This window comes from Otolemur garnettii, unplaced genomic scaffold (assembly GCF_000181295.1).
Source record: "Otolemur garnettii isolate 467f Iridium unplaced genomic scaffold, OtoGar3 scaffold00048, whole genome shotgun sequence".
NCBI classification, from domain to species: domain Eukaryota; kingdom Metazoa; phylum Chordata; class Mammalia; order Primates; family Galagidae; genus Otolemur; species Otolemur garnettii.
In genome coordinates this window covers 12,115,860-12,129,081 of record NW_003852443.1, presented here as the reverse complement: position 1 = coordinate 12,129,081, position 13,222 = coordinate 12,115,860, and the positions used below count along the sequence as shown (strand labels likewise).

General features: G+C 35.7%; 1 protein-coding gene across 1 annotated transcript in view; it reads right to left on the bottom strand.

The window, feature by feature from the left end:
* OLA1 (Obg like ATPase 1) overlaps window positions 1-13,222 on the bottom strand; it is a 177,338-nt gene that overhangs the window by 63,608 nt on the left and 100,508 nt on the right. The window contains exon 5 of the mRNA XM_003791508.3: window positions 5,094-5,269. Coding sequence (XP_003791556.1) covers window positions 5,094-5,269 — 176 coding nt within the window. The remainder of the gene's footprint in view (window positions 1-5,093; window positions 5,270-13,222) is intronic.

Here is a 13,222-nt window from a genome sequence, read left to right as displayed (position 1 = left end):
TTTTGGAATTAGTCTCACTTTGTTGCCCTTGGTAGAGTGCTATGGTGTCATAGCGCAGAGCAACCTCAAAGTCTTGGGCTCAAGCAATCCTTTTGCTTCAGTCTCCCATGTACCTGGGATTATAGGCATCCACAATGCCTGGCTATTTTTTAGAGTTGGAGGTCTCAATCTTGCTCAGGCTGGTCTCAAACTCCTAAGCCAAGTGATCTGCCCACCTTGACCTCTCAGAGTACTAGGATTACAGGCATGAGACAGGGTGCCTGGCCAGAGCAGTAATATTTTGAAAAAAAAATTGTTTTTTGTCTGAGCAATAGCTCTCAACAGTGGGTTAAAAATATTCAGTAAACTGTTCTTTCAACAGACATGGTATCATTTAGGCTTTTTTGTTTGACTTACAGAGCACAGAGTAGATTTAGCTTTTTTTTTTTTCTTTCTTTTTTTTTGGGAGGGGAGACAGAGTCTCACTATGTTGCCCTTGGTAAAGTACCATGGCGTCACAACTCACAGCAACTTCAAACTCTTGGGTTTAAGAGATTCTCTTGCCTCAGACTCCCAAGTAGCCCACCACAACACTCAGCTATTTTTAGAGACAAGGTCTCTCTCTGGCTTAGGCTGGTCTTGAACTCATGAGCTCAGATGATCCACCCACCTCAGCCTCCCAGAGTGTTAGGATTACAGGTGTGAGCCACTGCGCCCAGCCTGATTTAGCATATTTTTGAAGGCCCTGAGTTTCAGAGTGGTACTGAACATTAGCTTCAATTTAATTAAAGCCACCAGCTACATTAGCCACTAACAAAGTATCAGCCTGTCCTTTGAGGCTTTCAAGCCAGGCATTGATGTCTCTCTCTTTTCTTCTCTAGCTATGAAAGTCTTAGATGACACCTTCTTCCAATAGAAGGCGGCTATTTCATTTACACTGAAAATCTATTGTTAGTGTAGCTCCCTTCATCAGTGATCTTAGCTACACCTTCTGGATTGCGGCTTCTACATCAGCACTTGCTACTTCACCTTGAAATATTATGTTATGGAGACAGCTTTTTTCCTTAAACCTCATGAACCTATCTCTGCTAGCTTCAAACTTTTCTTCTGCAGCTTCCTTACCCCTCTGTCTTTTAACTCTAAAACTGAGGGTCTGACTCTGGATTAGCCTTTGTCTGAAGGGAATGTTGTGGTTGGCTTGATCTTCTATTCAGACCACTAAAACTTTCTCCATTATCAGCCATAAATTTGTTTCACTTTCTTCTCATTCGTGTGTTCACTGGAGGAGTACTTTTCACTTCCTTTAAGAACTTTTCCTTTGCCTTCACAACTTGGCTAATTATTTGACATAAGAAGCCTACCTTTTGGCCTATCTTGGCTTTTCACATGCCTTTCTCATTAAGCTTAATTGTTTCTAGCTTTTGATTTAGAGAGACGTGCAACTCTTTCTTTCACCTGAACACTTATGAGGCTGTTGTACAGTTACTAACTGGCCTAATTCTAGTATTGTTGAATTTCAGGGGACAGGGAGGCCTGAGGAGAGAGAGAAGGGAAATGGCGGGTCTGTGGAACAAAGCACAAACAACATTTATCAATTAAGTTGGTCACCTTCAAGGGATGTGGGTTATGGTGAACCCAAATCAATCATTTTGAGAATTACCAAAATATGACATGGAGACAGGAAGAGAGTACATGCTGTTAGGTGGACTTGCTGGACATAGGATTGCTACAAACTTTCAGATTATAAAAAACACATAATCTTTAAAGCCCAATAAAGTAAAGGATAATAAAACAAAGTATGCCTGCATACTCTTGAATCTTTCAATTTTAGTTAAATCCACATATTTTAAATGTATTTTAATCACATATAAATATAAATGTTTAAAAATACCTTAACAATAGTAAGAAATCTAATAGCTATATATTACTGAGAATATTGTTTATTTACTGAGACATTTTCAAAGAAAAAATAAGAATCATTAATTATAATTTTTGTTGAACTTCTTTAGCATTTAATTAGATTCCTATTAGTTCCATGAATATTTTCTAAGTATAACACATTCCAAATAATTGATCAATACAAAATAAACTGTTGCTTAAAGGCTAACTTCATTTTTTAAATTTATTTTCCCAAATTGAATGTATACACACTTAAATAGATTTAAAATTAACTTTGATCTTGATGCCTTGGTGTTACAGGTTGAACTGTACTGCTCCTCCCGCCCCCACCAAAATGTAAAAATCCTAACCCTTGACCTTAGAATGTAACCTTTTTTGAAAATTAGTTAAGACCATACTAGAGACTGGGTGCAGTGGCTAGATAACCTTAACAATAGTAAGAAATCTGGATTTCTTTCTGGAATTACTTGGGTGCATTACCTAGCTCCCAAGTAATCCCAGAGGCTGACGTGGGTGGACTGGCTGAACTCACAGGTCAAAAGACCAGCCTGAGCCAGAAGTCACAGCTACTTGGGAGACTGAGGCAAGAGAATTGCTTGAGCCCAGGAATTTGAGGTTGCTGGGAGCTATGACGCCACAGCATTCTTCCAAGGATGACAAAGTGAGACTCTGTCTCATACTAGAGTAGGGCAGGCTCTTAATCCAATATAACTGGCATCCTTATAGGAAGAGACAAATTTGATCAGAAACACAAGAGATAAGATGTCCCTGTGAAAACACAACAGACTGAAGTTCTGTTGCCACAAGGCAAGGAACACCTGTGGCTATAAGAAGCTACAACAGGTAAGGAGGAATTCGCCCATAGAGGCTTTAGAGGGAGCATAATCCTGCCAACACTCTTATTTTAGACGTCTAGTCCTCCAGAACTATGAAAGAATAAATTTCTGTTGTTTTAAGCCATTCACCTTGTGGTACTTATTACGGCAGTCCTACGAACAAATACACTCTTTCCTAAGACACGTAAAGTGACTTAGGCTTGCTCTAGACCATCAGAGAAATCAACTGCACAACACGGGTCTCCTGATTCCAAGTTTCAGGCACTTCTGACCATAATTTATTGATAGTATGCCCGAGTTTAAAAGCTGATTCTGATAACTGATTTTTTTTCTTAACAGCGGAGAGTTTTCCAAATTTCCTAAGAATAACCGAGGAAGAGAAAAAGGTGGAACAAAAATTTCTAAAAATAAGAAAATAACACGTGTTAAAAATTAATACATGAAAAATTAGAAAGAAAAATCTTTCCTGTGACAAAGATACATAAAATGCAAGAAGAGTGTATGTTAATTAATGAGAAAATGTATAGTTTAAAGCACTGTTTTTTTGGGGGGGAGGTTTCATTGAGGGTACAAGAAACCAGATTACACTGATTGCATTTGATAGATAAAGTCCCTCTTACAATCATGTCTTGCCCCCCAAAGTTGTGGCACACACCAAGACCCCACCCCACTCCCTCCTTCCCTCTCTCTGCTCTTCCTTTCCCCACCTCTCCCTCCTTCCTTCTCTCTCTGCTCTTCCTTTCCCCCACCCCCACCGTGTCATTAATTGTCCTCATATCAAAATTGAGTACATAGGATTCATGCTTCTCCATTCTTGTGATGCTTTACTAAGAATAATGTGTACCTCTTCCATCCAGGTTAATAAAAAGGCTGTAAAGTCTCCATTTTTTTAATGGCTGAATAGTATTCCATGGTATTCATATACCACAGCTTGTTAATCCATTCCTGGGTTGGTGGGCATTTAGGCTGTTTCCACATTTTGGTGCTTGTAAATTGAGCTGCAATAAACAGTTGAGTACAAGTGTCCTTATGATAAAGGGATTTTTTTCCTTCTGAGTAGATGCCCAGTAATAGGATTGCAGGATCAAATAGGAGGTCTAGCTAGAGTTCTTTGAGGGTTTTCCATACTTCCTTCCAAAAAGGTTGTATTAGTTTGCAGTCCTACCAGCAGTGTAAAGTGTTCCTTTCTCTCCGTATCCACGCCAGCATCTACAGTTTTGAGATTTTGTGATGTGGGCCATTCTCGCTGGGGTTAGATGATATCTCAGGGTGGTTTTGATTTACATTTCTCTAATAATTAGGGATGATGAACATTTTTTCATATGTTTGTTAGCCATTCGTCTGTCTTCTTTAGACAAGGTACTATTCATGGTCTCTTGCCCATTGATATATGGGATTGTTGGCTTTTTCCATGTGGATTGAGTTCTCTATAGATCCTAGTTATCAAGCTTTTGTCTGATTCAAAATATGCAAATATCCTTTCCCATTGTGTAGGTTGTCTATTTGCTTTGGTTGTTGTCTCCTTAGCTATACAGAAGCTTTTCAGTTTAATTAAGTCATTTGTTTATTTTTGTTGTTGTTGCAATTGCCATAGCAGTCTTCTTCATGAAGCCTTTCCCCAGGCCAATATCTTCCAGTGTTTTTCCTATGCTTTGAGGATTTGTATTGTTTCATGCCTTAAATTTAAGTCCTTTACCCATCTTGAATCAATTTTTGTGAGTGGAGAAAGGTGTGGGTCTATGTTAATTAATGAGAAAATGTATAGTTTAAAGCACTGTTTTTTAAATATAAAAGACAATTCAATCATTCTTAAACCAAAAGCTTCAAAATTGATTTTGGGACATTTGTTACAATTTTACTAATAATTATTCTCTAATTATGTGATAGGAAACACATTTCAATATTAAGGACAATGATGCATGTTTTCATGCTATAAAAGATTAAGATGATCTATCTACTTTAAGAGTACATTCAACTTAGTCAACTCCTAAGGAAAACCATTTCTTTGTATAAATCACTTCTTCAAAATCATGAAATCCATATATTCAGTCATTTCTCTAAATCCAATAAGTTTTCATCACAAAACCAAACTTAACACCAAAACTTGAAGTCTACATTGTCACCACATCAACATTAAATATTAATGCAAATTATGGCTTGCTGAGAACATCCTAAATAGCCTATCACCATGACCCTTGATTGCCTAAAAATAAAATAAAGTTTCTCAACAATTTTTTTAATAGAAATAACCCTTGGATTCTAAAATTCCATTAGTGAAATTAAATATTTTATGTGATTTATTAAAAATTTTTTTTTTACCCCAAACAAACAAACACACAAACACCAAAGTATCTAAAGAAGCTGTAAATTTTTACTTACATACTCAGGTTTTAGTTTTTTATCTCCTCCTCTCACAGCCACTTTTTCTAGTTTATCTATAATGGGCCCAATCATTTCCTCATCTTTAAGCTGAAGCTCTTCATGTATTATTTCTATATCTCGAATAGGATCTACACTTCCTTCAACATGTGTGATATCATCATCTTCAAAAGCACCTAAAATGAATTAAAGGGAAGAAATTCAATAAACAAATAAGATAGAAAGTCATTATGATTACAGGAAGAGAGAAAGATTCCTACCTAGAAGGTTAACAAATAGCTATAATAGATAAATTATTCTGAATTCTATGCAAGTAGGACATGGTGCTTTTTTCACATTTAGTAATACTGAGGGTACTAGCAACAAAACAGTAGTTCAAGAGCCTTGACCTTTCAAAAATTGATTGAAATAAATACAATTATGGTCTTTACAAAAAGAAAATTATGTTCTAGAACTACTGGCATTTCCAAGTTTGGTACATTAAAATATACTGAATTCCAGGCATGAAAGACTTCAAGTTCTAAACTGCACTATTAGGGTTTCCAAGGGAAACCAGATTTAGGGAGGGGGGCCTGAAATCATCTGGCAGACCTCTTCCCTGCTTCAATCTACTTTATCACTGTGGTTCTGACGGTGATTAGATAATGAACCACTCAGACACACAATTTACACAGCAGCTAATTTCATCGGCCTGATTTGAGGGTATGGTTTTTAGGGGGCTATCAAAGAAGCAGATGAAGGTGCATTTGTCATATATGAGTGACAACCATTCACACTATCTGAACAAAATGGTGCTGGCCCTTATTAGAAACACATGCTATTATCACATATTTAAAGTGCAGTTGAAGCCATAATTTCAAATTGCCAACTGGAAACATAGGGTAAAACAACCAGATATTACTGAAGCATGTGTACTGACTTCATGCCCTTTTGAAGACATAATGTGGCAACATAATTCAACTGGGATTTACTCAAATTACCATATAAAGAACAGTATCACAAAAAATGAACAAATACTAAGAAATATTATAAACAAAAAGCAATGATATACCCACAAAACACATTTATAAACAAATTATTTCATTAAAATTACCAATTAGATTATAGTCTCAAAATGAGATGTTTTCTAACAAAGTATCAATTATTTTAGACAGAGGTATCATGGTAATCATGACACAGTCTGAATGAATTTGGTAAGAGAAATGGTGAACATAGCTCATTCTTAGAAACTAAAGACCAAGACATTCTCATATAAAGTTACAAAGAGTTTTTAAATATAATTTCCCAGAATTAAAAATAATAAATTATTTGCATTGAAATATGCATTATTCAGGAAAAATAAAACCATAAGTATACTGCAATTCAAATGTAAGAATTTAAAGTAATATTTAGGTATTATTGACATACAAATGATGTATAATGTCAAATTCATATAAAAAATTAGCAAAAAATGAGTACCTACATTACATTTTACAAATAAACACAACAGACAGTGGTTTAGGTAAATTTTTGGAATCTTTCAAAATATAAAAGAAGTTTTCCTAGAAGCATGATACTATTTACTCTCATCAAGATTTGAGGTATTTTACACAAGTGGCATGGTAAAATATGAAAATAAAAATTAAAATTAGCTTCCTGGCAGTCAAAATAACATGGTTAGTTATAGAAGTAACTACATTTTTCTATGGCACTAGAAGGAAAAATATACCTTGTAGTTGTTTCTACGTAGGGGCCAATGAGTAACTATAGTGATATCCTTAACAACATCTCTATAGTGAATGTATTACAGGTTTTAAATGGCAATTTCTTAATTACAACCCTCAATTTTAACCAAGTGGATAACAGAAAGGAACTTAGTAATTATAATTCTTCTGAAAGCAAAGAAAAGAAAGCTTTCTGATGATCTAAGTAATCCAAAGAAAAAACCCAGACTAAAGAAGGAAGGTGGTGGTAGAGGGATTCACCTATCTTATAACCTTTAAATTATCTTTTTGATTGCACTCTGCCTACACTCTGCCAAGGATAAGCCTTGGAAAAGAGTTATGACTGTATCATGGCAAATCCACTGCCCCTACTATAAGGAAAAAAAACTCAAATCATAGACTCTACACATACTCTGGATACACATTGCTGTCCCATGTCCTGAGGTTAGGAATATTAATATATTTATTTGTATTGTGAGGTGGTAATTTTAATTTATTTTTTAAAATAAATTGAAAAGAATATTTCAATTCAAATATTCATAATTCATAAAATATTAAAAGAATTTAAATTTATTTTTTCAAATAAGCAATTCCAAGTATTAAGATAAAAATTAAGTGAAAATTAAAGATATCCTGTGAAATGAATACCCTTGTGATAAAATAGTGACTAAAATAAATATAAAATAAAAACTTCTATACAATCTGGTGGCCATTTAGGCAGCTTCCCATTTCTTAGGGCTAAAAAGCTAGAGGTTCTTTTCCAAATACATAATCTTAGATCAACAGAACTCCCCATACACTTAGGTTACAGCATTCCTTCACATCTTGTCCTTTTTATTAGTACAGGCTTTAGTGCTTAAGGAAATATAGTCTTTGAAGTCAGATAGAGTTACTAGTCACAGAATCTTAGACAAATTATATAATTTCTATATATCCTGTCTTCATATCTTTAAAATGAAGATGCTGGCCAGGTATGGTGGCTCGTGTCTATAATCCTAGCACTCTGGGAGGCTGAGGCAGGTGGATTGCCTGAGCTCAGGAGTTTGGGAACAGCCTGAGCTGTCTTTTAAAAATAGACAAAAGAAAAACCTGCACTGTGGTAGGTGCCTATAATCCCAGCTACTTAGGAGGCTGAGGCAAGAGGATTTCTTAAGCCCAGGAGTTTGAGGTTGCTAAGAGCTATGATGCCATGGCACACTACCCAGGGCAACAGAGTGAGACTTTGTCTCAAAAAATGAATGAATGAATGAACAAATGAATGAAATAAAATAAAGATACTTCTACCTCTCAAAGAATGGGTATAATTAAATCAGATAATATATGTAAAGTGTTTAGCAGAGAACCAACACACAGAACTCTTGCAGTAATTAAGGTATACTATTTTTTTGTAATGTGGAAATTAGTAATTTAGAAGAATTCTACAGTAATACACTCAACACATTAATTTTGAGTAATACATTTTTATGTTACTCAATGTACTTGGAAAAGGTTAAAATAAACTATAAGAATTTAGTTTATTAGCATACTTTTACCCTAGTCCAGGGCCAAAGTTGTTTCAACTTCACATGAAGCAAAACAATGTTTAGTTTTAGTGCACTGGTAAGTTTAGAAGACAAAGACAATACTATATTATACGGAATCACTTAGTGAGAAAGTTGCTTCCATTTCCATTCTCTTTCAATCATGCCATGTTTTGTTTGTTTGTTATTTCAGATTAATATGATTAGGTTACGTTGTTTACATTTATAAGGTAAAGTCCCAGTTGTAGTTGTGTCCTTCACTCAGGAAGTGAGCCATATACATGTGTGCTGTTCCCATTGGGTAGGAACTTGCCAAGGAGATAGTGATGGGTTATGACGGGATATGAACTTGATACTGATGGGATATGATCTGATTTTTTGATGCTATTGGTCTTAAATGTTTAACATTTCTAAATTTGCCTTTTTATCAACAGAGCAGGCCTCAGCCTTAGAGCTTCTAAAGAAAGTAAAAAGTTTAATAAAACTGTAGTTTTCACTATATTTATCTTTATTATCTTCAATATTGGCAAATGATACTAATTTTCCATGTACATTAACAACAGTTTCTTGTTTCAATAAATTTTACCAAAAATGTGAATTATAATATACAAATGTATAAATTTAAATGCATTTAAATTTAGATTAACATATATAAAATAACCACTTTTTTGGTAAAATTCTATCAAATTTTATTTTTGGTACCTTTCCGTAGAAAGTAAGGTTAGGTAGGACAGGTAAGTAAGACTTCAAGGAGGAGGTGACATTTGAGCTGAGACCAGAATGGCTAGAATGAGAAGGTAATGTGAAGATCTGAGGGAAGAGGTTCTAAGAAATGTAAAAGCCTTAAAACAGAAACAAGCTTCAAATGTTTCAGAAACAGAAATACGGTCATTATAGATGAACCACAGCAGAAGAGGGGAGATAGGTTGAAAGTAGAGCAGTTTCACATAAATCAGAAAGCCATGAGAGTTTTGGTTTTATTCTAGCTGCAATGGGAAGTCACTGAGTGAATAGTTTTATTATACGAAGAGAAGGTAGGGTGGTAAGATATGAATTGGGATTTAAAAAAACTACTTCCCACTCAGTGCCCATAGCACAGTGGTTATGGCGCCAGCCACATGCACCAAGGCTGGCGGTTTGAACCTGGCCCGGGCCAGCTGAACAACAATGATAACTGCAACTGTAATCACAGCTACCTGAGGCCCTCCTCTTGGGCAGGAGAATCACTTAAGCCCAAGAGTTTGAGGTTGCTGTGAGCTGTGACGCCACAGCACTCTACTGAGGGCAACATAGTGAGACTCTGTCTCAAAAAAAGAAAAAAACCCAGCTACTTCAGCTTCTTTAAAAAGAAGAGTTTTAAAATGTATTCAAAGAGAGGAGGATAAGAGTGCCTGCAGAAAGACAAAGGTAGGAGGTGGTTGTAGTGGTGCCAATGAGAGACAACCAAATAAGTGGTAGCCTGAAGTAAGGTTGTAGAGCAGATGAGAAGAAGTGTTTATACTGGAAATATTGGGGATGGACTGGATATAACAAGGAAGGTCATGACTGGAGATATAAAATGGGAGCTGTCAAACGTGTTGAAGTTATGGATTTGAATGATGTCACCTAGAGAGAGCACTCAGATGTCTGGTGGGGGAGGAGGATATGGCAAAAGAGGTTGAGAAGGAGTGATAAGTAAAGTTAGAAAAACTAGGAGCATGCCCTTATGCGAGTGGGGAAAAGAAAATGTTTCAAGAAGGAAGGCATATTCAGCTGTCAGATGCTGTTTAGAGGTAAAGATAAATACAGAAAACCAATCACTGGCTCCGACAAAAAAGTAGTTTTTTGAGAATACTTTTCTAGTTATATCTATTTTCTAAATTATTTATTCCATCCATATATCAGAAATAATAAAACTATGATTCAAGAATGTGAACAAGCATCTATATATACACTTATTTCTTATAACTCAAGTCTAAAAGAGCTAGATTTCAGCACTTCTGAATCCATCAAGTTTTGAGAACATTCCTCTCTATACATTACAAGTGGACTAATAATATAAAGTAAAATACCCTAAGATTTCTCAGTCTGTGAAAGGGAACCCATTTGTCATGAAGGCGGCTACTTTCAAAGGTTCACATTCAAAGTAAGATGGCATAAACACGGAAACAACTTATCCTTGATCAACTACAGGTTGGTCAACCAATACAGAGTCATCAACACCAAATACCACCAAGAACAGATGAAGAAAACTACATTCATATAAGCATTAATATCAAGTGACACGTAATTGTCAGAATTCTCCAAGGTAACTCTATGCCTGAAGACAATAGAGTTAGATACAATAACTATGTTTAGAATTATAAGGGAAGAAAATGTGTCTCAAAAATTTTATTTACAACCAAGCTGTTTTCCTTTTCAGGAATAGAGAACAATGGTGAATAGACTATGCACTTTATTTACTCTCTACACTATAATAAAGCCTAAACAACCACAGGAATACTGTTAATAAAACAGAAAATGGAGGTTATAAACTATGAAAATTTAAAAATACAATTGTGCCTTGGTATATGCAGGGGACCAGTTCCAGGTGGCACTGGCATACTCAAAGTCCCCCAGTCAGCCTGTAGAACGAACCCACATATAGGGAAAGTTGGCCTCTATGTATGCAGTTTCAATCACACTTGGTTGGCAAGAATGTGAGTGGATCCATGAAGTTCAACCTCCTATTACTGAGGGACCAATAGTAATGATGTAAAACGTAAGGGATAGTAGAGGTGAGGTAAAAGCATAAATACACTAATTTCCTCATCATCCGTTGTGCATAATCAATAGATGTGTTATAATGATGAAGCGTGTAATTAAAAAATAATTTCTCTGACTTTTTAGGGTTTGGGGTTTTGTTTTTTCTTTTAAGAGACAGTGTCTCCTCTGTCATCCTGGCTTGAGTACCGGAGCACAATCATAACTCAGAGCAGATCCAAATTCCTGGGCTAAAGCAATCCTCTTGCCTCAGCCTCCAAAGTAGATGGCATCCAGGTGCCTGCCACCACATCTATCTAATTTTTAAATTTCTTGTAGAGATGAGGTCTCACTATGTTGCCCAGGATGGTCTTGAACTCCTTGATTCAAATGATTCTTTGACCTGAGCCTCCCTAAGTGTTGGGATTATAGGTATTAGCCACTCTGCCTTGCCTTTTAGTCTTTTTATGATACTTTTTCTTATTTTTTATGAGTCTCATTTTGTTGCACTTAGTAGAGTGCTGTGGCATTATAGCTCATAGCAACCTCAAACTCTTGGGCTGAAGCAATCCTCTTGCTTCAGTTTTTCATTTTTAGTAGAGAAAGGGTTTCACTCTTACTCAGGTTGGTCTTGCTCTCCTCAGCTCGGGTGATCCACCTGCCTCAACTTCCCCAGAGTGCTAGGGTTACAGGCGTGAGCCACTGCGCTTAGCCCCATGATGCTTTTTCTAAATTCTAACAACATTACTTAAGAATATATCTTTGTAAAGAAAAAAAGTACCTTAAGTTCAATAGTTTCTTCTATATTACTTTTTGGTAATATACTCAAATTCCAAATAAAATCTTTTATTCTATTTAAGAATAACACATACACATGATCACATTTCTCTTAGGTGACAACAACCAAATGTTAATACAAATGATTTCTAGGCATTGATTTTTAAAAAGTTCTTTTATCAGTTTTGTCTCACTTAAACTTTTCATAATGAACATGCAATATTTTATATGAACAAGTTATTATTTTTAAAAAAGATATTTTTAAAAAACACAGTATACTAATTTGCAGAAAAATTTGCCTAAATTTTAGTTAAAATTTTGGTTTTTATGACTAGCCACAAGGAGAAAACCATTGTTATCATAAAAATTATTTTACACTTAATCATTCCTATATATACAAAAGTAAACCCTCATTTTTAAAACTTTGGTAATAGAAGGAAATTAACCGTAGTAGCTTAAATTAGATTCCATCACAAAGACTTCTTACCCAGCAAACACAATATTTCCTTTCAGAACAAAGCACTCTTTTCAAACCTTCTTGACTTCCCTTACATTTCCAAGCCCTTCATGTTCTCCTCTGTTACCCAGCACGTGATCTAACCTTTCCTGCTTCATAAGGAAAACGCCTGTCATCTTTGGAGAACCAACCCCCATTTTGCTGTTACCCAATCTTTTCTTCTTCCCAGAAATAAAATGGAAAACAGTACCTTCTACTATTTCTGGTCAATGTCTCTCCCATCTCTGCTATGGATCCTATCCTTCCAAAGGAAGTTTGCTTCACAGATTGCACCTTTTATTTTCCAAGACCTGCTTCTCTCTCCTATATTTGTATTACCTTCATTTCCACTAACCTTCCCACCAACATTTAAGTAGGCTTTAGCTTCTATATTAAATCAAGACCAGTCATCGTGGACATTAATTCCCACTCCAGCTATTGTTCTTTCCTCCAGTTCAGAGTCCAACTTTTCGAAAGAGCTGTCTATACCTACTCTCCCCACTTCTTGACCTCCTATTTATAACTCAGCCTACTGCAGTCCAGCATATGCCTCCACCAACCTACCAGAAATCAGTCTCAGAAAGGACACTATCATGTCTTCATGATGTTACAGTGGAAACCTGAATGACCACTCAGTAGCACCTAACATCAGAGCACTGAACTTGTCTCTTTCATTGCTTCCAACCACATTCTCTTGATTTTCTTTTGTTTTCTCTGGTCATTTCTTTTCAAGTCATTCCTTTTTCTTGCTGTAACTTCCCCATAAAGGCTGATGTCTCTCTTCACTTTCTTAACACTCTATTATACTCTCAGTAACAGAATTCCCCTCATTTAAATATATTCAGAGATATTGGCCTATAGCTTTCTTTTTTGTTGTTGTATCTTTGGTTTTGGTATCAGGGTGATAGAGGC